The sequence below is a fragment of the Narcine bancroftii genome, chromosome 1 (assembly GCF_036971445.1).
Source record: "Narcine bancroftii isolate sNarBan1 chromosome 1, sNarBan1.hap1, whole genome shotgun sequence".
Classification (NCBI taxonomy): Eukaryota; Metazoa; Chordata; class Chondrichthyes; order Torpediniformes; family Narcinidae; genus Narcine; species Narcine bancroftii.
The window spans coordinates 418,864,538-418,892,290 of NC_091469.1; the positions used below are offsets into that span (position 1 = coordinate 418,864,538).

The 27,753-nt window shown below is 42.7% G+C and overlaps 1 protein-coding gene across 1 annotated transcript in view; it reads left to right on the plus strand.

The window, feature by feature from the left end:
* The window catches only part of LOC138753347 (acetylcholinesterase collagenic tail peptide), a 91,557-nt gene that overhangs the window by 58,478 nt on the left and 5,326 nt on the right, over positions 1 to 27,753 (plus strand). The window contains exons 11-14 of the mRNA XM_069916240.1: positions 9,346 to 9,426; positions 19,885 to 19,981; positions 20,935 to 21,074; positions 22,126 to 22,245. Coding sequence (XP_069772341.1) covers positions 9,346 to 9,426; positions 19,885 to 19,981; positions 20,935 to 21,074; positions 22,126 to 22,245 — 438 coding nt within the window. The remainder of the gene's footprint in view (positions 1 to 9,345; positions 9,427 to 19,884; positions 19,982 to 20,934; positions 21,075 to 22,125; positions 22,246 to 27,753) is intronic.

A 27,753-nucleotide genomic window follows, 5' to 3' on the forward strand; every position in this document is an offset into this window, starting at 1 on the left:
GAGGGGATCCCACGCCATTTTAAGTCGGACAACTGGGATGGTGATTTGGCCTGTCTAACTGGGCGGTTGTTCAGCCCGCTACGCCACCCCCCCCCCATCCCACCAGAATTCCTGCCACCTTCTTGCTAGCATACTGTCTTTGGGCAGCCTCTGCGTCTGATCTGGGGGTCCAAGAGAGGCTGGCCTGAGTCCAGAAATGCTGCCTTGAGGCAGTCGATTGTGAACCTCTCCTGTTGCCTGCCAATGTTCAAAGTAAAAATGACACCGTCCCGCTGCAACACCTTGAATGGACCTTCGTAGGGGCACTGTAGCAGCGTTCTTTGCTCTCCTCTCTGCACAAAAACGCAATCGGTGGACTATAGACCCGTGGGGATATGGCAGGGTGGAGAGCCATGTTGAGAAGGTGGCAGGGGCTTCTATTTACCGCTTCAACCATCAATCACTGGGGGACATCTAGGGCACCATAGGCTGTGGGCCGGGTGGTGAGGGGGGGTGGTTGAAGTGAATATCCCTGGGGATGATAAGTGGGAAGCGTACACCATCTCAGCTGACAAGGCTAGTAGGTCTTTCTTTGGTGCTGTGGGGATGTCTAAGAGAACCTATGGGAGTTCATTCATCCAATTCAGGCCTTGTGGTTGAGTTTTCAAGGCTGCCTTCAGGTGGCGGTGAAAACACTCAACCAGGCCATTTGCCTGAGGATGGTAGGCCACGGCGTGGTGCAACTGGCTGCCGCAGAACTTGGTTAGGTCACCCCAGAGCAAGGAAGTGAACTACGCCCCTCAGTTTGAGGTGATGTGGGTGGGGACTCTGAAACCTGCGACCCAAGTGGACAAGAAAGCTCTGGTGCAAGTCACTATGTCGCATGTGGGTTGGGGTATGGCTTCAGGCCAACAGTCGATTATTGTGAACAGATACCACATACCTTGGCTCATGGGGAGAGGTCAATGTGCACGTGCTCAAATCGGTGCTATGCTGGCTTGAAAGTCTAGAGTGGGGCTTTGGTGTGCCTGTCCATTTTGGTGCTTTGGCACTGCAAACAGGTTTTAGCCCACAGGGTCACATCACGGCGAACGTGTCGGATAACAGGTGGATCGTGAACCTTATGGAGAGGTGGGACAGGCGGTGGGATTTGGTCGAACACTCGCCGTCACCAGATCGTGGGTAGGATGGATCCGGGGAAGCCTGTGGATACATCACACAGTAAGGACAGCCCCCCAGGTGAGGGAAAGAAATCGCTATCCTTCAGGCTGGTGACGGCTGTTCTGTAGACCTGGATGTTTGCAACCTCCGTTTGGTCTTTGGCTAGATGAGCGACGTTGAAACCCCCTGAGGTGACGACGAATGTGGGACTGGATAAGGCGTTGGCCACCACATTGGACTTGCCTGCAACATGGGTGATGTCTGTTGTGCACTCCGAAATGTAGGAGAAGTAGCGCTGTTGTCTCGCTGACCATGGGTCTGAGACTTTGCTGAGTGCGTGGGTAAGTGGTTTGTGGTCTGTAAAGACCCTTCCTTCTAACATGTACTGGAAGTGTCATATTCCCAGGTACAGGCCCAACAGCTCACGGTTGAACGCGCTGTATTTGAGGCCTGGTGTCCAGGGATGTTTGCTGAAGAAGGCCACGAGGTGCCATTGGTCGTCGACCCATTACTCCAACACTGCGCCCACTGCTCTGTCCAACGGGTCCGTTGTAAGGGGGGAGGTAGAATCTTGGTGGGCAAAGAATGTGGCCTCCGCTAGTGCTGCTTTCTGTGGTTTCTGGAGTCTACTGGAGCGTGCTGTCGCTGAGCTTGATGAGGTCAAACAGGGGCTGCATGAGGGTGGCTGCTCCCAGGAGGAAGTGATGATAAAAGTTTACCATCCGCAGGAACTCCTGCAGGCTTTTGACCGTGCTTGGCTTGGAAAAGTTTTGGATGGCTTCTACCTTGTCCGACAGTGGTTTGGCTCCCTCTTGGGGTAATACGGTGTCCCAGGAAATCAATTCTCTCTAGGCCGAACTGGCTCTTGGCTGTATTTACAATGAGTCTGAACTGCTTCAGCCTGTTGAACAGGTGAGTCGGGTGTGTCCTGTGTGTACTGGCATTGGGGCTGGCGATGAGGATGTCATCCAGGTAGACAAAGATGAAGTCAAGGTCCTTTCCAACCACATCCATAAGCCACTGAAAAGTCTGAGCTGCGTTTTTTAGTCCGAACGGCATCTGAAGGAACTCAAAAAGGCTGAAGGGTGTGATGATGGCCATTTTTGGGACATTGCTGAGGTCCTCTGGAATCTGGTGGTATCCCTTGATGAGGTCCACCTTGGAAAAGATCCGGCAGCCCTAGAGCCTCATGGCGAAGTCCTGGACACGTAGGATAGGGTACCTATCTGGGACTGCAGCATTGTTTAGTTGCCTGTAGTCATCACATGGACGCCAGCCGCCAGAGCTTTTCTGTACCCTGTGCAGTGGGGAAGCCCAGGGGCTGTTTGAATGTTGGTCGATCCCCAGCTCCTCCATGGTGGTGAACTCAATCTTGGCTTGCTGGAGTTTGTCTTGTGGGAGGTGCTATGTCCGTGCATATACTGGAGGCCTGGTGGTCTTGATGTGGTGCTCCACGCCATGTGGTGGTTTGGCGTTGTGGAAATTTGGTGCCAGTAGGGCCGGGTACTTGGCCAGTAGGCAGGCATACTCGTTTCGGTCCAAAGCGTGGATTTCTAATGGCAGTAGAAGATGTTGCCGCAGAGTAAGGGGGTATGACGAACGTAGTAGCGTCCACCAAACGGCATCTGGTCACATCCACCAAAAGTTCATGTGCTCTTCCATTGGATAACCGTGTCTGTGCTGTGGATTGTGATCAGACAGGTGCCGTAACTCAGAATGGAGGAGCCGTTGGCTGCCTGTAGAGGGAGACCCTTGGGATTGTGTTTGGTCTTGAAATACGCCCGTATCAACTAGGAAGTCCCTCTTTGTCCGCTGGACCCTGAGGTGCAGTAGGCCTTTATGATCACCTCCATTCTGAGGCCACTATCAGCGGCTGGCCTGCCCATTTCCCATCATTGTGTTTGGCTTGGCAGTGGGATAGGATCACAGGTGGGGGGGAGAGGGGTGCACCACTGGGTGTTTCGGCCCCGCTATAGTGGTAGAAGCAGTATTTTCTCTGTCTAGATGCTCATTGCTGTGGTTGGGTCGCGGCTACTGCTGGTGGGCCCAGCAAAGGTGCTGAAGTGGCGGTGCTGTATGTGGATCAGGCTCTGTTGCAGGGTACGGAAAAGTCTGTCTGCTTCCTTGGCTACCAGGTGTGGGGTGCTGAAATCCATCTCAGAAACTGTCGAGGAAACGTGTACCGGCAGCTTGGAGAAGAACAGGACCTCGAAAAGGAAACAGTTTGTGTGTCCATCTGCTCAGGCCACTATTTTGTGCATGAGCTTGGAGGGGTTTCTATCGCCCAGACCCAACTGAGTTTCAAGGAATCGAGGAGTAAAGGCCGGAATTGCTTGTACTTGCGCTCCATGGGAGGATTTTCCACGAATGAGCTTACTTTGTCTGCGATGGCGGCATCCAGGGCGCTGACGACATACCAGAACTTGATGTCCTCTGAGACAATACCTCTGATGTGCAACTGGGACTCAGCCAGTTGCAGCCAATTCCTGCACTGGTTTGCCCAGAAGGGAGGCAAATGCACACCCACCGCGTTGGTCACAGCTGCTGTGACTAGTATTAGCAGCATCCTGTATTCTGTTACGTTCGAGGTGGGTTCCAAAGACATTGGAACCATCGGGGTCATCACTGTGGCGTCTGCTAGAGCAGCACTACGGAATCAAGAGACATCCACACGGTGCGAGGGTGAACCAGTAACCCTCAGGGAAACCCCCATTTCCAGTGACGTGTGCGCTGGCTTCTGGAAGTGATGTCAGTGCATTGCGGTGTCACTCCCTGACCGGTGGTGCACCATCCGGAAGTGGTGATGACTCCTGGGCAACACATGTCGTTAACTGTGGGCTTCTCCTCGGGTGTGAAGGGAGACCTACGCCATTTTGAATCGGACAACTGGGGCGGAAATTCAGCCTGTCTAACTTCTCAATCGCTCGACCTGCTACAAGGTCATAGAGGAGAGTCATACTTGCAACTGAAGGGACTTAGTTCACATTCAAGAATGGGGGCAATTGGCAATTGACAGTGAAATGCCATGTTTGTGAAGAGGAGAAATAAATTGAAAAGCATAAGATACTGCTCCCCTTTAATTAACTAAGGTCAAAATAGCTAGGGAGTCTGAGACCTCCCCCACCATCCATGTTGCTGGCAAATATCCATTCACTCGAAAATAAAATCAACGTCCTAATGACTAGGGGCTACTCTACCAGAGGCAAGTAAGACAAATCTCAGTTGTTTGCTGCACTGAAACCTGCCTAACAGAGAACACACCAGACACCGCTATTCGACCTGACAGTGTCACCATCCATAGACTGGATTGGAACTCGGATTCTGGAAAAGGGAGTGGAGGTGGTGTGTGCTTTTTTTGTTAATAGTAGGTGGTGCACAGACATTGGGGTTATGTCGACCTCCTGCACTACTGCCTTAGAGCAAATCTTGATTAAATACAGATTCTTCTATCTACCATGAGAGTTATCAGTGATTCCAACCCAAGTTTACATCCCTTCTGATGTCGATTACAAGCAGGCACTCGCAGAGCTGCATGATGTGGTCAGTAAGCAAGAATCAGCCCAGCCCAACACACTACAAATCTTAGTGGTGGCCTTAACCAGGCCTGTGTCAAGAAAACCCTGCCTAACTACCACCCATATGTAACCTGCTGTACCTGATCGAGGTACACTCGATCACTGCTACACCAAGATAAGGAAGACGCACCATTCTTTCCCGAGACCACACTTTGACAAATCTGACCACCTGGCAGTGCTCCTTCTGGCTCATACAGACAGAGCCTAAAAAGAGAGGCTCCACCGGTCAGGTCAGGAAGGTGATCACAGGAGGCTGAAGAACAGATACAGGACTTCCTCGAGTCAGCAGATTGGGCAGTGTTCAAGGACTCTGCTGAGAATCTGAACTAGTACACTGAGGCTGTCACATATTTTATCAAAACAGTTGTGGATGAGTGTGTCCCCACCAAATTATTCAGGGTTTTCCCCAACCAGAAGCCCTGAATGAACAATGAAATCTGGAACCTGCTGAGAGCAAGATCACAGGCATTTAAGACTGGAGATCCAGATCAGTACAGCCGGAGCAGGTACGACCTGCAGAAAGCTATCTCCTTGGTGAAGTGGAGATTCTGGATGAAAATGGAAACAATAAGGGGCACCCGACAGCTATGGCAGGGTCTAAATGCAAAAACCTATTACAAAACCAAATCCAATAAAGTAGCAGATGGCAACGCTTCTCTCGTAGAGGAATTCAATGCCTTCTATCCCCAATTTGATGACAGTAATAGCAGAGAACTACTCCTCCACACCCCCACATCCCCTAATGATTCCATCCTGCCGCATCTGAGGATGACGTACGTGCTGCCTTCAGAAGAATGAATCCAAGGAAAACATCTGGCCTGCATGGAGAACCTGGCCGAGTATTAAAGATCTGTGCTGACTATCTTCAATATCTTCAATATCTCACTCCAGCAGGGTGTGGTACCCATCTGTTTCAAACAGGTGTCAATCTGTTGAGAGCAGAAACCTGCCTTAATAACTATCGACCAGTAGCACTTACATCAACAGTGATGATGTATTTTGAAAGGCTGATGATGATGATCTATATCAGCTCCTGTCTGAGTGGTGACATGGATTTATTCCAATTTGCCTATCGTGGTAACAGGCCAAATCAGATGCCATCTCATTGATTCTACACAAAGCCCTGGAACACCTGGACAGCAAAGATGTATACATCCGGATGCTCTTTATCAACTACAGTTTGGCATTCAACACTATCATCCCCTCAAAACTGATCAACAAACTCCAAGATTTGAGAGTCAACACCCCGCTGTGTAATTCAGTACTGGATTTCTTCATCCCCAGACCACAATCCGTGAAGATTAGTAAGTCCTCTCCACAATTTACATCCGTACCAGAGCACCACAGGGCTGTGTTCTTAGCCCCCTGCTCTACTCAATTTACACCTATGACTGTGTAGCTTGGGATGACAATAACACCATCTATTAATTTGCCGACAATTCCATGGTAGTCAATTGTGTGAAAGAATGGGAGGAGTCAGCATACAGGATGGAGATTGAAAACTTGGCTGAATGGTGCATCAACGACTTTGCACTCAATGTCACCAAAACTAAGGAGCTGATTGTTGATTTTAGGAAGGAAAGCCAGAGGTTTACGATCCAGTGATCTTGGGTGATCAGAGGTGGAGAGGGTGAGAAAATTTAAGTTCTTGGGAGTCACTATCTTGAAGGATCTTTCCTGGACCCAACACATGGCATCGTGAAGAAAGCACATCAGATCTTCTACTTCCTCAGGAGTTTGTGGAGATTTGACATGACACCAGAAACCCTGGCAAATTTCTACAAAGGTGTGGTGAAAAGTGTGCTGATCAGTGATATTATGGTCTGGTGTGGGAACACCAATACCCTTGAGCATAAAGGCCTCCAAAAGGCAGTGGACACAGCCTAAGATATCACAGGCAAAACCCTCTCCACGATTGAGTATGTCTACAGGAAGACTGTCATTGGAGGGCAACAGCAATCATAAAAGACCGCCCAGCATCATCAAGCCCAAAATGTCAGTTCTGTATCTTTACCTTTGCTACATAAAGGACACTTGTTGACCTGCTGAGCTTCTCCAGCATTTTGTGTTTTTACTTCAACAACCATGGTGTCTACAGACTTTTGTGATTTACTTATCAACACGCAGCACATGCTCTGTTCTCGATGCTACCATCAGGAAAGAGCTATAGGTGCCACCAGGTTTAGGAACAGCTGCTACCCCTCCACCATCAGACTCCTCAACAATGAACTCAATCAGGGACTCATTTAAGGACTCTTACTTGGGCACTTTATTGATTTTTCTTTTGTTCTCTCTGTATTGCATAGCCAGTTAGTTTACATTCGTTATCTGTTCACAGTTCTTTTATTTGTTTACATGTTTACGCTGTGTACAGTTTATTTTTTGCACTACCAATTAGTGGTAATTCTGCCACGTCCACAGGTAAAAAGGAATCTCAGGACTGTATATGATGTCATGTATGTACTCTGACAATAAATCTGAAATCTGATTTTGTAAATATTATAGATTTCTCATTTTCATCTTGTTCCCCACAGTATACATAGTCTGCACTTGTGCAACGATAAAATATATAAGCGATGAGGAATGTTTGGCACTGCGTTGAATGGCACTGTGCATGATGCCGTACCTCCACGTATTAATGTGCCAGCTCTTGGAGGATCCTGAAGGAAAAGTAGCAAGCTCTACAATAAGTCCTGATGAAGAGTTTCAGCTCTATAAAGTTGGCCATTCTTTATCTTCCATTGATGTTGCTTGGCCCACAAGTTACTCCAATAGTGTTTGCACTCTGCACTAAGATCCTGATTTTCTATTTAAAAAAAACTTTTTCATTGGACTTCAAGCACATAACAATATGGATATCACACTACATAATAGAGTTTCTTGGTCACCATCTTTTAATTAACCTTCATCCCCTGTACGTTTTGAAGTGTGGGAGGAAACCAGAGAAGTCAGAGGAAATACATGCAGATAGGGGGAGAGCATAGAAACTTCTTACAGTGTCGAATTTGAACCTGGGCCACTGACACTGTAAAGGCATTGCACTAACTGCTTTACTAACCATGCTGCCCTTTTAAAGATATAATGGGCAAGTATAAACCAACTTACACATGCAAATTTTTTTTAACATTGGCAATAGGAAAACTGTTTTATCCAAGGTGGACAGAGGAAAATGTAAATGGGATGTTAATTTTTTTCTGGTGCTATTAGATGAAGGAGATATATTGGGCAGACATTGGAAGCAAATGGGAAAAGGGTTTAGAATGGATTCATGAAAGTTGAGATGCAGAATTAGAAAAGTATGTAAGTAAGGTTAAAATTGGATGAAGCATTATGCATGATTTACAGTAATATGTACTTTTCATTGTTCACAAGAAACTGGATATTGGATACCTTTAAGGGAAAGATGAGTAAAAATAAAATTTTAGATGTCAGTGAGGTTAAAGAAGACAGAAAGTGACTATTAGAATAAATTCTGAGGGAGATGAAGGAAGAAATTATTCATGCATTAGAAATCTGATCCCTTTGCTCTGTAAACTATGGATATGGGCTCCAAGTTTCAAGATTTGCCACTGCAGTATCCAGTTTTAAAAGGGCAGTGAGAGCTGATCTGATTAATTACAGAACAGTTACCATGATGTCTCTGGTAAGAAATTTATAACATCGCCTATAATGAAATTACCACCAAAGCGCAGATTGTGAGGTAAAGTGGCAGTGAAACGTTTGGTGTTCACTGTTGATTGTGAATAGTAAACCAGGCAGCAATTTCTAACCATCTCATGTGAGCACGTAAGCTGCTGTTGTAATTGTCCTGATCTGTAAGCTTTGCAGTAACTTTATCTCATCCAATGTTTTCAATATGGAGGGCCAAGAGTTTACTGTACTCATGTAATAGTTGACGACTAAAAATCTTCAGAAAATTTCAGGGCACATCTAGAACCATGAGGTGCATTTTCAATAAGTCTTAATTACTGTAAAATTATATCTCTGGCACCAAAAATGAACTTTATCAGACAAGGAGACTCAGATGTAAGGAGTCTCATGAATTGCACAACCCCACTAAAGTAGGATTACTTTGGAATTATTAAGAGAATTTTTTAAAAAATTGAAACTAAGATCATTTTTGTTCACATTGCATATTTGTGTACGGTTTCCAATATCTACATTTAGCATGGTCAAGATAGACCAAGAAGACTGGTTCTGTGCAATCGTCATCGTGGCTATCCCTCATAGTTGAGGATGATGGCCTTCGTTCCATTGATCTACCATATTTATGGGGTCTCGGGTGGCTTATCAGGTCATTCCAGATGGCAGATTGGGCTTTGGTAGTTGCTGCCTCTCTTTCCATTTTCTTCTCTTTTCTTCTAATTCTGCTCATCTGTTGGCTTTGAAAGTTGCTGTTCTTTCTCAGATGATGGTTTGCCAGAGTTTCCCGTCCTTGGCATTGGTTTCCCAATTGTTAATGTTGATATTACATTTCTTCATGTTGGCTTTTAAGGTGTCTTTAAATCTTTTTGTCCCCCTCTTTTACGAATTCCTTCTTTAAGGTGAGAGTAGAGGTTTTGTTTCGGCAAACGCTCGTGCTATACAACTCTATGCCTAAATATTTACAAATACCATTCTTTTTTTTAAGGGAGAAATGGGTCCAAAGGGAGTATCGGGAGCCCCTGGACATAGAGGACCTGTTGGTAGACCTGGCAAGAGAGGAAAAACTGTAAGAGCAATTTTCACTTTGATATGTTAAAATATTTCTTCCTTTTAGATTTTCAATGGTGGTTTGCAGTTAATACCTGGAGACAGACAAATAGTTATCAGAAATGATGGCAAGCTAATAATAGGACTTATTTAAAAACTATCCAAATGATAATGATGATGAGTTTATTGTCATACACATTGTACAATGAACATTTTCCTGAAATTCTTACTTGCTGCAGCCGAATAGGTACTTGTGCAAAAAAAATCTGTAATAGTAAACTAATTGAATTAAATTAAAAGTGCCAATAAGTATTTACAATGATCCTAGTGTGAAAAAAAAAAGACTCACAATAGAGCAGACAGTCCATGATTCGTGTACTAAGGGGAAGAGACTTGGAAATAAACTGTTCTTAAACCTAGATGTGCTGGATTTCAGACATTTGTACCTTCTGCCTGAAGGTAGCATAGAAGAGATTGTGACCAGGGTGATGAGGGTCCTTTATAATGTTGGCTGCCTTCTTAAGGCTGTGCCTCATGTAGATGTCTGCAATGGAATGGAGGCAGAGCCATTAATGGATGTAGCTACCTTCTCCAGCCTTCTGCATTCCTGGGCACTTGAATTGCCAAACCAGGCTGCGATGCAACATGTCGGTGTACTTTTCATAGGGCATCTAGAGAAATTTGTTAGAGTATCTGATGATAAAGACATCATTTGGTGTCAAATGAAGGTGTGTAGGATGTTGTGAATGTTTAGGGTGATAGTCGATCTCCCTGTTGAGTGGGAGTTCCATTTCCTGATTAGTTTCTTAATTGTGAAATATGGAAACTAAACATCATGGCATGGAACACCATTAAATTTGAATAGTAAAATGGTTGTGAATTAGGGCATTAGATCGCAGATGATGCCAAACATGAATAGTAATATTCAGTAGGTTACAGAAGAAAAGAAAAATCTAAGTTCATGAGTTGTAAAGTTTTAAGGCCACCATTACAGTAGAAGACAATGTGATGTTTTGATTTCAACTCAATGTCCAATGGGCATGATAAGAGCTTTCAATGTATGCTCTGCGTCATCCATTACCAGGATGGAATGAAAAAGCCTGCATAGACTTGAGCATGAAAGTACTAAATTTTCAATTTGCAAAGTTGGTTGTTACCAGGCAGCTCTAATTTCTTTAGTTACATTGTTTTTTTGTGAATGAAGTCACACCTTTCAAGTAGTGGAGGAGACAAACATCTTCCAGAGAATTCAAAAATAATTCATTGCATGTAGTGTGGTCTGGTATTGTGGAATCATAAGAAAGATCTTTGTGTTTGCAGAACACCACCAACATTTGAGTAATTTAAGTACTGATGCAAATAATATTTGACTAAATGTTTCATTTAATATGGAAATGGGAGGTGTGAGAATTACTGACAACTGAGAGGGGACTTGATAGAGGTATTTAAAATTATGAAAGGAATAGATAGACTAGACATAAATAGACTCTTTCCCCTGAGCGCAGGGGAGGCTGAAACAAGAGGCCATGAGTTAAGGGTAAGGGGGCAACACTTTAGGAGAAATATTAGAGGTGGCTTTTTCACTCAGCGAGTGGTGGCAGAATGGAATGATCTTCCAAATGAGATAGTTGCGGCAGGGTCCATTCTGTCATTTAAGAGAAGGTTGGATGTGTACGTGGAGGAGAGGGGGTTGGAGATTTATTGGCGGAGAGTGGGAGGTTTGAGCTAGTGGAGTTGTTCTAGTGAACTGGTGAGGACTCGAAAGGCCAACATGGCCTGTTTCCGCTCCGTAAATGGTTATATGGTTATTTATCATAATTGCTTTGGCTATCAATGTGAAATTACTTTTTGTACTATAAACATTTTGAGTCCATTTAAAATTCTCACTGGAAACAATTTCCCATTGTGGTATACAAAGTATAAATCATATCCTAGGTGGAGGTAAGGTCATGGATAGACTTTTTCAACAGTTATATCTCAGGTTTTACTAATAAATTTTGCCTTTAGAATGTTCCATTGCAAGGCAATCTTAATGTAATATTATATGATTTCTAATTTTATCACCATGGCACCATATTAAAATCATATTTATTCATTTTCTGGGGAAGGCCATTTATTGCCCATTCTTAATTACCTTTGAGAAAATGGTAATGACTTGTCTTCTTGAACATCCTTCTGATGATTTATCCAGAGGGCTATTGGAGAGAGAGCGGGGGGTGGGGGGGGGGGTGATAACAGAATTTATACACAGTAATGACAAAGAACCCATGATGTATTTTCATGTCACTATTGTTATTTAACTTAAAGGGGAATCTGAAGGCAGAGGTATTGCCCTGCACCTGTGACCCTGCCCCCTTCAGCGATAGCTTTTGTGGGGTTTGGAAGTGTGATCAATGTTTGGCCTAATCTCCAACAAGAAGCCAAAAGAGACGCAAGGCAAAGCATCCCATTTGACTGGGAGTTCATCTATCACCTAAACATTCAATCCCTCTACGACCAGCACATACTAACTCCACCGTGCAAATGTAAATTATTTGATATTATAGGAATACTATTCTCCCCTGCAAGTCTTGTCAAAGCCCAATATACTTCCAGCTGCAGTCTTCGAATGTTATTTGACTCCTTAATATAGGAGCTCAGTATAACATAGTTGACTAATGCTTTCACTAATTCTGGAGAAAGAAAGTTCCTATGTCTATTTTAAACCATTAGCCAATAACTGTACAATTGAGTCATCATCTGGACTTAGTATTCCATTGCAGCATGTGCTCTTAGATTCTTGCCATAGACTAATTTTATAACTCCTATTCAAAAGAGAGGTTGCTGAATTTCTATTTTCATATTTTATTTCTAATATTCTTTGACAGATTTATCAACAAAAATAGCTATTTGACATGGCTTAGTCTTCAGCTGACTGGAGCCAGAGTTTAGACCGATTAAGGTTAATTATTGCATGTCTTAATGCTGTATTACGTATCTTATTTCTTCCTTGGTGAAACCAAGGGAAAATATTGTAGGGGGAAATAAGAAAAAGATGTTTAATGCTATATACACTAATGGCTATTTTAAAATTATTGCTTTCTCGATGCCCTGATTTAAATGAAGATTTCTTACACACCATGTAGGCTGCTTTGAATTTTTTTTTAAGGGTAGAGTTAATTTGGATTATGTCAGAGAATCTGTGTTGACTTCACAATGCATGATTAACAAACATCTATTTGACGCTAAAGCAAAATGCACTGAAACTTTGAAATCTCTTCTCATAATCACAGTAATATCTTCCAACCATAACTAAGCAATATTTGACAAGAGCAATGATCATTCTTCAGAATAGAGGAGAGGTGCTCTTGCCTACTGGTACTGGCAACGGTCACACCAAAGGCAGGGAAGCTTGCTGGGAGCCACAGCAGAGCAGAGAGCAGGCACCTTAATTTTCAAACATTGCTCTGTATGCCCTGTTGGACTATAAAGGAGCATGCACAATGAATCAGTAAGCTCTTTTCCAATGCTAAACTGGCAAAGGGATCAGATCACTCTGGAGGTAAGTATGTGTTATATTATTAGTAGTTAATGATAAATGTAAACCATCTTGGTGAATTTCCATTGCTCTCGTCTGTGACATAACAGCATCAAGTAATAGAAAAGGCATCAGTTTTCTCACAACTACTGACTTACAAAGTTTCATAATGATCCACAAGAATCATAGCATCATTTAGATGTTGTAACTAATCAGGTGCATACCACTCTGATCCATGAAATCCTGGTACAACTGTCCAAAGGCGCTGCAAGAAAGACAATCACTGTAGTTAATCTTCATACAGTTGGAAGCATGTGGACACTAACAGCAGTTAGCTCATGATGAGTTGCTTTATTTGTCTTTAAAAGAGATATGCTATATTTCCCAAGCCAATAATAGACAACAGACTCGCCAAGGCAAATAGCGCCTTTGGAAGACTACACAAAAGAGTCTGGAAAAACAACCAACTGAAAAACCTCACAAAGATAAGCGTATACAGAGCCGTTGTCATACCCACACTCCTGTTCGGCTCCGAATCATGGGTCCTCTACCGGCACCACCTACGGCTCCTAGAACGCTTCCACCAGCATTGTCTCCGCTCCATCCTCAACATCCATTGGAGCGCTTTCATCCCTAACGTCGAAGTACTCGAGATGGCAGAGGTCGACAGCATCGAGTCCACGCTGCTGAAGATCCAGCTGCGCTGGATGGGTCACGTCTCCAGAATGGAGGACCATCACCTTCCCAAGATCGTGTTATATGGTGAGCTCTCCACTGGCCACCGTGACAGAGGTGCACCAAAGAAAAGGTACAAGGACTGCCTAAAGAAATCTCTTGGTGCCTGCCACATTGACCACCGCAAGTGGGCTGATAACGCCTCAAACCGTGCATCTTGGCGCCTCACAGTTTGGCGGGCAGCAACCTCCTTTGAAGAAGACCGCAGAGCCCACCTCACTGACAAAAGGCAAAGGAGGAAAAACCCAACACCCAACCCCAACCAACCAATTTTCCCCTGCAACCGCTGCAACCGTGTCTGCCTGTCCCGCATCGGACTTGTCAGCCACAAACGAGCCTGCAGCTGACGTGGACTTTTACCCCCTCCATAAATCTTCGTCCGCGAAGCCAAGCCAAAGAAAAAAAAAAGTATATCAAAGGATTGTGCAAAATTCAAGAACATAAGGAACAGGAGTAGGCCATCTGGCCCTTCGAGTCTGCTCTGCCATTCAATATGATCAGGGTTGATCTGATCTCCCACCTACCTACATTTTCCCCATATCCCTTAAATTCCCTTACTATGTAGAAATCTATCTAACTTTGACTTAAATATATTTACTGAGGTCACTTCCACTGCTTCAATGGGCAGCGAATTCCACAGATTCACTACCCTCTGGGAAAAGCAGTTCCTCCTTAACTTTGTTCTAAATTTACTCCCCTGAATCCTGAGGTTATGTTTCCTAGTTCTGGTCTCCCTTAACAATGGAAACGACTTATACGTTTCAATAAGATCCCCTCTCATAAATTTCCAATGAGAACACTCCCAGTCGACTCAATCTCTCCTCTTAGGCCAATTCCTAGAATCATCCTGGTGAGATTCCTCTGCACCACCACGTCCTCAAATAAGGAGACCAGAACTGTATGCAGTATTCCAGGTGCAGCCTCACCATTACCTTGTACAGCTGCAGCATAACCTCTCTCCTCCTAAATTAAATCCTTCCAGCAATGAAAGCAGACATTCTATTTGCCTTCTTGATAGCCTGCTGTACCTGCAAACCAAAATTTTGCAATTCAAGCACAAGCACTCCAAAGTTCTCTAAAGTTCTTCCGCAGTGCAGCATGCTGCAATCGTTTGCCATTTAAATAATATTTTGATCTTCCATTCTTCCTTCCAAAGTGGATTATTTCACATTTACCAACATTGTAGTCCATCTGCCAGACTTTTGCCCATTCATTTAACCTATCTATATCTCTCTGCTGACTTTCCATTATCCTCTGCACATTTTGCTTTTCCACTCAATTTAGTGTCATCAACAAACTTCGATACACCTCACTCTGTTCCCTCTTCCAGACCATCTATGTATACTGTGAACAGTTGCGGACCCAGCATCTCTGATTGCTAACCAGGAAAACACCCCTGCACCCCAACTCTTTGTTTTCTTTTGGTTAATCAATCCTCTATCCATGCTAATACATCAACATCAATTCTATGCATCCTTATTTTAAGGATGTCTTTTATGCATCACCTTATCAAACACCTTCTGAAAATCCAGTTAAACATCCATCTGCTCCCCTCTCTACCATGCTCGTTATATCCTCAAAGACTCCAGTAAATCTGTCAAACAAGATGAGCCTTTGCCAAATTTATTTTGCATCCTTTTCACTCCAGATGCTTTGTGACTTCTTTAATGATAGCTTTAAGCATTTTTCCATCATTTTACCAACATCATTTTTTGAATAATGGCATGGCATTCACTGTATTCCAATCCACCAGCATCTGCCTAGAGTCCAAAAAATTTTGGTAAATAATCACCAAAGCCCCAACTGTAATTCCTGCCATTTCTTTCAGTGCCTTGGGATGCATTCCATCAGGACCAGGGGATTTATCTACCTTTAGACACTCAAGTTTTCTGAGTATGATCTCTATGATGACAGATATTACATCCAGGTCCTCACTTCCCATCCCATCCATATTATCTGTGTTTGGCATTTTTCAGCATGTGCTGCACCATGAATACCAACACAAAATATTCATTCAAAGCCTCAGCCATTTCCTCATTATCCGCTTTGAAAGTCTTCCACTGTTTTTATCCGTCCTTCCATATAGCTAACATTCCATGTCTACCTGGCCACCTCCTCCCTCATCCCCTTGTAGTTTGCCTTGTTTAGGCATAACACACTTGTTTTAGACCAAACTATGGTACCCTCCATTTGTATTATAAACAATCATACTGTGATCACCCCTTCCAAGAGGATCCTTAACTATAAGATTGATAATTTTACCCATCTCATTGCACAGGACCAGATCCAAGATAGCATGTTACTCTGTTGTAGGTTAGTAACATGCTGTTCAAGAAAGCCATCATGTATATGCATTCTATGAAGTCCTCTTCAGGGTTGCTTTGACCAACCTGATTCACCCAATCTATATCCATGTAAAAGTCCACTACAATAACTGCTGTTCCATCCTTGCATGCCTCCAATATTTCTTAGTTTATTGCCTGTGTTAATTATTATTGGGTCACCTATAGACAACTCCCATTAGTGATTTTGTTTTCTTTACTGTTCCTAATCTCTACCCAAATGGACTCAATATTTTTTTCCTATTGGCCTGATCTTATCTTTAACTAAGAGCATTACTCCACCTCCTTTACCATCCTGCCTGTCCTTCCTTATTACCTGATACCCTTGGATATTTCATTCCCAATCCTCTTCATTCTGCAACCACATTTCCGTAATAGCCACTAAATCATACCCTTTTGGACTAATACAGTATGTGCCACAAGTTCGTGGACTGTGTTTCAAATACTACATGCATTCAGATAAGTGCCATTATACCCATTGTGCTTTTAAAATCCAGTAATCTTTGTCTCTTTTGCACTTGACTTTTACCCTCTCTTACTTTTCTCTTTTTTTAAACTTTTGCTTTAATTTTTCCACTCTTCTCTTTTACATCATCCATCCCTCTCCAAGCTGTTGAACCCACCCCCCTATAATTTAGTTAAAGTACTGTCCACAGGCCCAGTTATGCAATTCACAGGATCAAGGTCCTATTATGATCCCTTTTGAATAGTTCCTTCCTTCCCCAATATTGGTGCCAATGTCCCATGAATAGGAATCTATTTCTCCCACACCATTCCTTGAGCCACACATTTAACTATCTACTCTTCTGGACCCTATGCCAATTTGCATCTGACTCAAGTAGATTACTACCTTTTTGGTTCTGCTTTTTAATTTGGTCCATAGTTCCTCAAATTCTCTTCACAGAACCTCTTTCCTGATACTACCTACATCTTTGAATGACCATGTGGACCATGACAACTAGATCTTTTCCCCTTCCACTGCAAGTTCCTCTGCAGGTCAGATAAGATGTCCTGATCTCAGGCACTAGGCAGGCAAGATTCTATCTCTGTGACAGAGAAATTTTGTTTGCATAACTATACTATACCCAATTACCATTACCTTTCTCTTTTCTCCCCCCCCCCCCCCCACTCTTGAATAGCTTCCTGAACCATGGTGCCATGGTCAGGTTGCTCATCCTTCCTATAGCTCCCACTGTTATCCTCACAAGGAGCATGAATCTCAGATCAGGGGCTAAAGCTCTTCCAGCATTGTCTCTTGGATCTGTTACAGGTTATATTATTATGGTCATGGATAAATAGATCTTTAAAAGAGATAGATTGTGGGCATTTAGTGTAGGTTATTTTATACCGAGACAGAGGTGCACCAAAGAAGAGGTACAAGGACTGCCTAAAGAAATCTCTTGGTGCCTGCCACATTGACCACCGCCAGTGGGCTGATATCGCCTCAAACCGTGCATCTTGGTGCCTCACATTTCGGCGGGCAGCAACCTCCTTTGAAGAAGACCGCAGAGCCCACCTCACTGACAAAAGACAAAGGAGGAAAAACCCAACACCCAACCCCAACCAACCAATTTTCCCTTGCAACCGCTGCAACCGTGTCTGCCTGTCCCGCATCAGACTTGTCAGCCACAAAAGAGCCTGCAGCTGACGTGGACATTACCCCTCCATTAATCTTCGTCCGCGAAGCCAAGCCAAAGAAGAAGGAGAAAAAAGAATTTTACAAACAGAGCACTTCACAAAAGACATCTCATTTAAAACGCAAGAGCTTTGCTGAAGCTAGGCATTGAGGCTCCAGTTGGCTTTGCAAAAGACAATGGAACTGCTTTGAAAGAATTTCAAAAGGAGGTGCGAATTGGAAAAGAATCCAGGCTCCAGTGCTGATAAGATCTTTCAAAAATTGGGTTTGGAGCCTTGGGAGAGGTATTTGGTTTTTACAAGCAGAGAAGAAAAAACAAACAAGATTTTTCTCTTAGAGAGAGAGAAAGAGAGAGAGAGAGAGAGAGAGAGAGAGAAGGCAGTTCTACAGTAGCAGTTTAGGCTACAAAACGGCAAGCTTGAAGGCTTGTTGAAAGACCCCATTTTGAAGACGGGTTGTGAGTTCTGAGTTCAGCCTGTTCAAAACCCTTGTATTCCTTACAAGAGGAAATGGTTGGCTAGTGTTTCTCCGGAAACAAGAGGAACTCTATGGTGACTGAGAAGAAGAGGTTATCATTTGAAAAACCTATAATGGGCCAAATTTCTTTGGCAAGACACTGAAGTGACTGATTGGAGGAAATCATATTGTGCGTGTCTAACAAGCAACAAATTTCTCTCTGAAACCAACAAAAACCTTCCTGAGCAGTAACCATATACCTTTAAGCACCAGAGCCTGGTGAAGATTCATAAATGTTAAATTCTGTGCACAGTATATGAATTGCCTGATACCGGTGAACTTGGAGAAGTGAGAAGTGAATGATTAGACTGTGAAACAAAGAACTTTCCTGAACATATACACATTACATACATGTGCACTTAGAATTAGAAAGGGGTTAAGTTAAGTTAATAGTAATAAGTTAAAGTTTGATCTTGTTATTATGTTTAAAGAAAATTAAAATCAATTTTTGTTTAAGTAACCATTGTCTTGGTGAATTTATATTGCTGCTGGGTTTTGGAGTCCTCTGGGCTCGTAACAGATCCCACAACCTGCCTCACTTGCAGTCACTCCCTCTTGTCCTGTACTATAGGCTGAATTTGAGGCAGCTGTTCCAATGGGTGTGACTGCCTCATGAAGCAGTGTCGAGGTACTTCTCCCCCTCCTGACGTGTCTCTGTGTTTGAAGCTCACATTTCAGGTCATCAATTTTGAACCTGAATTATTCCAGGAACCATCATTATTGCAGATGTAGTCATCTGGAACCAGTACAGGGTTCATCTGCTCCCACATCATGCAGCTACAACACATCACCTGATTCTGCATGTCTACTTTATTTAATTACCTATAAATTTGACTTTTATTTAACCACTACAAACAAAACCTTTACCTGCTCCACACCTGTGCCTCCTCGCCAAAACTTCTTGACCAAAATCTCAATGCCCAACTCCTACACTGGGCCTCTCAAGCCAAGATCTCAATGAGCCACTGCGCAACTCTCACACTGGCCACTCTTCTTGAGCTACCTTTTTTTTTGTAAATTGGCAACGGCTAATTAGCCAATGAAGAATTTAAGAGAACCTACCTCTCCCAGTGCCTTCTAAGCTCACCTTGCTTTTTAAAGTCCTACAAAGTTCAGCTCCCCAAACTCACCAGATACCAAGTTCTACCTCTGTTACGCTCACCTTAAAGTGAATGAATTTGAAGTGTTTCTGTCCTTTTGTTAAATGTGCCAATTATATTTCTTTCACAGGTGATCCCTTGTGTTGTGAATTTTAGCTTGTAATCATGCTTAATAATTTCATACTTTATTTCTGATTGGTATGCAGATGTCTTTTTTTAAGCCAACAGGAGAGATGAAGGGAATGTATTAAAGTTCAATGACCTGTATGCTGAGTTTGTCTTAATATTATCTACAATAGACCAAGATTGTGGCACGTGTTCATGTCAATAAAAACACAATGCTGAAAAAACTTTATAAAGCAAAGATAAAGATGCATATCTAATGTTTTGGGCTTGAACCCTTCATTAAGGTATTAGTAATACATAAGCAGATGCTGCCCATGAAAGCAATTCTGTAATACATGCCATATTGTAAGTAAATAAATTTGTTTTAAAAAAGCATAAAAAAGAAATGTAATACTGTATTTGACATTATTTTGAAGTGTCATCACATGCATTTAGAACTTTTTAAATCGATATTCCAAAAGGTCCTTTGACTCTGCATTATGGTAACTACTTTCTTAATTCTTAGGGACTAAAAGGGGACATTGGTCCACCTGGAATAATGGGACCTTCAGGTCCACCTGGACCATCTGGTCTTCCAGGCCCTCCTGTGATGTCTGCATCAGGTGAGAAGCCCATCCCTACATATGGATGAATGAGAAAGGTGTGCTATTGTTTCAAGGAATGAGAAGATATTGGTACAGATCTGAATAATGGTCATGATAGTGGAATTGCTACAACAACTGTGGGCATAGACAAAATAGTCTGGTATGGTATGGAGGTGCCAACACTGAGGTGAAGAATAAACTCCAGAGGGTTAACTCGGCCTGCGACATCACAGACACCAGACTTCACTCCATTGAGGACATATACATGAGGTGGTGTCTTCTATCCTCAAACCCCCCCCACACCATCCAGGCTATGACCTCTTAACTCTGCTACCATCAGGGAAAAAGGAGCCTAAAGACGAGCACTCAACGGCACAAGGACAGCTTCTTCCCCGCTGCCATCAGATTCTAACGAACCAAAGACACTGCCTTACTTTTCGTGCACTATAATTTTTTTTATATAGTAATGTCATAAGATGGTTATAATATGAATGTTTGCCCTGTGACGCTGCTGCAAAACAACAAATTTCATGACTTGTTCATGATAATAGATTCTGATTCTGAGTCCATTAAACTCCAACTTCCACGAAGTGCTAAAAGAAAATTGTGAAAATGCTGAAAATCTACATTCCTATGAATTACTGACCAGTCAATTAGCTGTGCCTGTCTCACTGTCAAAAGACAGTGGATATTTTGAATTTACACAATGGACCCAAGATGATGTATCTTAGAATTTTGAGTACAAATAACACTAAAGAACCATGTGGCCCTGAAAAATTACCATGTCCAATATGTGGTCTCATTTCCTTTGGTTTTAATTGGAAATCTTAAAAATACTAACATTTACGTTGCTTTTTACTTTATTTTTCTTGTCTTTTTTTTTAATCTTAACCAATTCAGTTGTTTCTTATCTACCCCTTTAGTTTTCTTTCCATTGTTGAATATTAACTGACTTTTTTTTTAATTTAAAGGTCATTTAATGGTTGGACCAAAGGGTGAAAGAGGACTCCCAGGCCCAGTGGGAAGATGTGATTGCAATCTTCCCCAAACAGCGGTCAACCCGTCATACAATAAATTCCAAACTTTGATCAACCCTCCACAAGTCACAGCAGTAAGTATACTTTTAAAGTAGAAATCATAATTTTATGTTTCAAAAATGTTTGATAACGCATCTTGATCCAATCCTTCAATTCAAATTTTGTGTGGAATGCATGTAATTTTCCATTTGTTTGTGTACTTACAAGCGGATTGTTGGTTGCAGGGTAATGTTAAGATGTACCTTTAGTTAAATGCTTTACAGAAAATAAAGATGGGGAAGTTATTCATCATAGGCCTAAAAATAGCCTTTTTTATAATTTTTTTTTTTTAGCTGTACTGCATACTTTAGGGCCACAAATGATTCTGGTCAATAAATATGGAAGTCCAAAAATCCAGATGCCAGAAATCCAGATCACCTGAGAATCCAGACTTTTCGAAAACTCTCAAACTTTTAAAAATTAGCGGGCTCTTGTGTGCATGCATTCATGTGTAAGCAATATAGATGCACAGCAGCAACAGGTGACCGCAGTCAAACTATGACAATGCTAGATTTTTGTGTCCAACTCTTTCTATTTACCATATATAGCATAGGTATTAACAAACTCATAATACTGGATTCTAAAATAGATAAACTTTGTCGTGTGAAGAGAAAAAAGAACACATTGAAATTGAGTGTCAAACTTGAAATAATTAAGAAACTAGAACATGGTGTGAGCAATACTGTTCTAATAATTTCAAGCATTACATACTTTATGTAGTGAAAAAATGTTATGTTCATCGAGTGTTGACTTTATTTTTCTTTAAAACTGCTCGCTTTGATAAATGAAGCATTTTGCATTTGCTAATGAACATTTACCTGTTCATTTCTTTATTTCTCCTTAAATTTTAATTTTAAAATTACTGCTCGAGAATCCAGAAAATCCAGACTGACCCAATGCCAGAGCAGTCTGGATTTTCAGACTTTTCTACCATATGTTAAAGATCACCTCTATATTTTGTCTGCAATTTTAAAAGTTTTCTTGCTACTTCCTTTAATCAGACTATATCTATCCTGGACTATTGAAAAATATTGTAACAAATAAATTATAAAAGTGAAATGCAAAGGGTTTTCTTTTTCCTTTGAGATATTTGTTGTAGACAGTGAAGAAGAGCTGGAGAAGCTGAATACTGAACATGTTCTAGCCTTCCGAAAAGATCAGAAGTCATTGTACTACAGGGACACAGTGGGATGGCTGCCAATTCAGGTTGAGAGATTTTTAACTCCTTTGATTTTTATAGCAGAATTTAAAGGACATTGTAATTAATGTAATTGGACCATTATCCCTTTTTATTTTTCATTGACTTATTAATATTATTAATAATATTATGTTCGTATAATGTAATGGTGAACTACCACAGTTAAAGCAGTCTCCATCTTCTATTGGCACTACTGCTGGACATGCAGTCTGGTTTATTGACTGGACTGTATAAAGATTACAATGAAAACATTAAGATAACTTGATCAGTGTAGGAGAGCATTTCATTGATTATAAATAACATGTTAATATTTTCATCCGTCCACACATTCGCTGCATTTCACCATTTGAAATAGTGACCTTTGTTTTTTTCAACCATTCTGTTTATACTGGTGGAAGGGACAAGATAGAGCCATGTATATTGAGTTCATTTACTTGTGTAATATGCTATCACAAATCATGTAAATGTAACAATGGATTTAAAAAATGGAATTCCTTTGCAAACTGTCCTAATCTTCACAAACATTGACCATGAAAGCTTGCCCAACTTGGTGGATATCACTTACTCCCTTACGTTGGTCAATTAAGATTTCCTGTCACAAACAGAAGAACCCCAGATTATAGTCATCATTCTTGGCTTGGATTATGAAGATACTGGTGCTATTTAACAACTAGAAGGAGAGAACACCAGTAATTTGTCTGTCTCCTGTACTCACTTTCTTCACAAATCTTTCCTTCCACCCTCTTCTGTGCATACAAGATAACAATTACGATTTTCTTCTCCTTCCAAACATTTATTGCTTTTGACAATGTAAAGACCTTGTAATGTGGTAGAGGCCTTGTGCTTTTTTTTAAAAAAAAGTGGAATGCTGTTCTGCACTTTTCAAATGATATTAGCTTAAAATCATTTCTAGACCTTCCAGACAGTCAGTTTACATGGGATTGTTTCAGGCCCTCTTATGTCTGATGGCGAGTGGCACAGGACATTCACATGGAAGCAGGTCTCAGCAACATAGCTGCTGCCTGCTTCTTCTCTGCTTCATGGGGATCAAAGTTACAGTGTTCATGGCCATTGTGTCTCAATCTTATTTCAAATGCATCCTGCTTTAAGAATTTTTCAGTTCGCTCCCATCATCCCACACCCTGTGCTCTTGAGCAATAGAATATTGCATTTATGGATAGGCAAGTAGTGGGGATGGGTGGGTTTATTCTTCAGGTACTGGCCTCCACACAGATCCATTTCAATGCCTTTTTTCTTCACCAAGGAACTTTGAAACCCATGCAAAGAAAAAAACAGGTTTTTCTGTGAAAATCACTGAGTAGATAAGTGAGATGCAGAGTGGCAGAATGCTCAGGCCATGTCTTAATTTTTTGGCGATTTTAGTTTATCCTAATTAAGACAGCATCGAGTCCACGCTGCTGAAGATCCAGCTGCGCTGGATGGGTCACGTCTCCAGAATGGAGGACCATCGCCTTCCCAAGATCGTGTTATATGGTGAGCTCTCCACTGGCCACCGTGACAGAGGTGCACCAAAGAAAAAGAAAAGGTACAAGGACTGCCTAAAGAAATCTCTTGGTGCCTGCCACATTGACCACCGCCAGTGGGCTGATAACGCCTCAAACCGTGCATCTTGGCGCCTCACAGTTTGGCGGGCAGCAACCTCCTTTGAAGAAGACCGCAGAGCCCACCTCACTGACAAAAGGCAAAGGAGGAAACACCCAACCCCAACCAACCAATTTTTCCCTGCAACCGCTGCAATCGTGTCTGCCTGTCCCGCATCGGACTTGTCAGCCACAAACGAGCCTGCAGCTGACGTGGACTTTTTACCCCCTCCATAAATCTTCGTCCGCGAAGCCAAGCCAAAGGAAGAATTAAGTCGCACCTCAGACAATGCCACAAGATAATATATGGAAGAATTAATCAGCAAAATGTCTATACAGCTTTCTTAGTTCCCATCCAGAAGATCACAATTTTGTATCTATGAACTGACATTAATTTTGTCATTTTCCATGAAATTAATACAGTAGTGCAGGTTGAAGTAGCTTTTGACATTAAAAAGAAAGGTAAACATTGAAGCAACCTTTTTAATAATTTATCTATAGTTGAGTTGCAAAGTTATACAAAGTATCACATTGTAGACAGACTTTTAGATGTATGATGTACTTACAAAGCGATAGTTATTGAATTTCAATCTGCATTTAAATGACAAATGGCAAGGTGATAAAAGGACAACTTGAAAGTATAAGATCAGTTTTTACAAATTTGCTCTGACAAAATGAGTCTTGATCCATTTGGGATGCGTTTGGAATTTCACCTGGGAAGGCTGTGAGCCTTACAGGATTTCCCATTGATTCTAGAAAAGGGAAATAGAGTGCCCTCCATAATGTGTTGGACAAAATCACTTTTTTTTTCTTTATTTGCCCCTACACTCTACAGTATTAAATTTGTAATCAAACAATTCACATGTAATTAAAGTGAACAATCCAGATTTTATTCAGGGTTGTATATCTTTTGGTTTGACCTCGTAAAAATTACTGCACATTTTAATACATAGTCCCCTCATTTCAGGGCACCATAATATTTGGGACATATTAAAGTAATCATGTTCAGTACTTTGTTGCATATCCCCTGCATCCAATGACTGCTTGAAATCTGTGATTCATAGACGTCACTCACCTGGTGCTGAGTATCTTTTCTGGTGATGTTCTGGCAGGCCTCTACTATAGCAACCTTAAGTTCCTGCTTGTTTCAGAGGCTTTTCCCTTAAATTTTCTCTTCAGCACGTGGAAGGCGTGCTTAATTGAATTTAGATCAAGTGACTGACTTTACCATTCAAGAATTTTCCAGTTTTATGCTTTGAAAAACTCTTTTGTTCCTTTAGTAGTGGCATCATTGTCTTGCTGTAGGATGAAGCTTCATCTGATGAATTTGGAGGCATTTTCTTGAACTTGAGCAGATGAAATGTTTCTATAAACACTAATCAATCAACCATATTAGACAGAGAATTGTGATTAAAAGGCTTTAATCCCCTTAAACATCAGCACACCTCACACGTTGCTGGCCCAGTTCCAAGTCAGGTACTGAGGGAGGAGTTTGGGCATAACAGCCTGTATGGGGATTTCTGAGGGGAGGAGCCACAGGTACAGTGGCGGGCCAGCCAATACAGTGCTAATAGTTGTACCCTTTCTTTTAAAACAAAGTCTGGCAGGTGAAGAGAGGCAATGTCCATTACAGGTTCAGCCTGTCCAAGGGTTCTCATCTGTCATAGGGTTTGCTGTGGCTCAGCTACAGTCTCCTGGGTGGCATCTTGTTTAACAGGCTGTGCCAACGGTGGCCTAGGGGGGTAAATAGGACCATGGGGTTGCTTGTTCTGGGGTACAGTTAGTGGGGCCAGCTGGGCAGGGTTACCATGAAGGGATGTTGATTGGTTGGTCGAGGGGTCCCCTGCATGCGCCAGGTCTCAGATGGAAACCGTGTCCTGCCACCCATCCTGGTACTCCCAGGAAGTGTATTGGGGGTTCATGTGGAGGAGGTGGACCTTCTTGACCTGAGAGTCAATCTTATGGCTCCTGGTATGCCTGTAGAGCAGGATGGGCCTGGGGTCATCAGCCAGGGTGGTAGGATGGTTCCCAATGCCCACTTCCTGGGAAGGAAAAGCGCCTTTCATGTGTTGTCGCATTAGGAGCAGTACAGAGGAGGGACCTGATGGCGTGGAGTGCCTCAGAGATGGGAGATGGGCAGGCCTTTCAGCCTGAGGGCCAGGAGGATTTCCTTCCAGATGGTGGCATTCTCCCTTTCTATCTGGCTGTTCCCCCGATAGTGATAACCCGTGGTTCTGCTCATGGCTATGCTCTTGACCAGCAAGTACTGGTGCAGCACCTCACTCATAAACAAGGATCCCCAGTCACTATGGATATAGCAACGGAATCTGAACAGAGTGAATATGCTGTGTAGTAACTTTATGACTGTGGCTGTGGTCATATCCGGGCAGGGGACAGTGAAAGAGGAGCGGGAGTAATCATCAATGATATTTAGGAAATATACATTCCTGTTGGTGGAGGGAGGGGGCCCTTGAAGTCTATACTCAGGTGTTCGAAAGGGCAGATGACTTTAATCAGGTGAGTTTTGTCTAGTTAGTAGAATTGGGGTGACATGCGGCACAGACCGGCCATCTCTAGGTCAGTTCCCTGATGTCCTCAACCAAGTAAGGGAGATTATGGGCTCTAACAAAGTGGAAGAGCTTGGTGATCCTGGAATAGCAGAGGCTGTTGTGGAGGACTTGGAGGCAGTCCAATTGCGTGTTGGCGCATGTTCCCTGGGATAGGGCATCAGGAGGCTCATTGAACTTTCCAGGTCAGTACAAGAACTTGTAGTTGTAGGTGGACATTTCAATTCTCCACCTCAGGATCTTGTTATTCTTAATTTTTCCCATTGTTTGTTATTGAACATAAAGGCGACTGCACATTGGTCAGTCATCAGCATGAAAGGTTTGCCAGCCAGGTAGTTCCCCCAGTGGCGTCCAGCTTCCATTATGGCCTGGGCCTCTTCCTCGATGACTGAGTGCTGGAGTTCGGGGCCCTGGAGGGTTCGGGGGGAAATAAAATGCCATGGGCCTGCCCACCTAGTTGAGCATGGCAGTCAGAGCAAAGTCAGACACATCACTCTCCACCTGAAAGGGGATGAATTTGACCAATGGCTGCACTGCCTCAACGACGTGAAGAATGAGGATGACAAGTGAGATCTACTCTTCGCTCAGGTCCGCCACCACGTTTTTCAGATGATAAGGGACTGCACTACTTATTCGGCCACAATGGACCTCCTGCAGAGACAGTATCAGACCCTGACGAATGTTACCTATTCCAGGTACTTTCTGGGCAGTTGTAGGCAAGCGACTGGTGAGTCAGTAGATGGGTACATGCGGGTCTTGTGGGAGCTGGGGCGAGCCTGTGGCTACAGAGATGTCTCTGTTGCTGTCCACTCAAGGATCTTTAGGGTCAGTGTCCAGTTTATCTGCCCGTATTGCCTTGTCCATGGCCCAAAATTTAAGGTGATTAAATTGTAGTACTATCAATCAACCACATTAGACAGAGAGCTGTGATTAATAGGCTTTAATCATCTTAAGTCATGAACACATCTCACATGTTGCTGGCCCAGTTCCAAGGCAGGTACTGAGGGAGGAGTGGGGTGTAATAGCCTTTATGGGGATTCTGAGGGGAGGAGGTGCAGGAGGCAGGCCAAACCATAGAGTACATTCTATACAGGCAGTGCTAATAGCTATAAAGTGGTTCCACCACATATACCTCAGAATTCATTTTGCTATTGCCATCAGCAGTTACATTGTCTATGAAGATAAGGGCACCAGTTCCTGTGGCAGTCATACATGTCCAGGCCATAACCATCCCACACCATAATTCATGGATGAGGGTGAATGCTTTGGATCTTGTGCCTTTCCTTTACACCTCCACACTTTGCTCTTGCTATCACTCTGATACAGGGTTCTCTTCTGTTCACAAGAC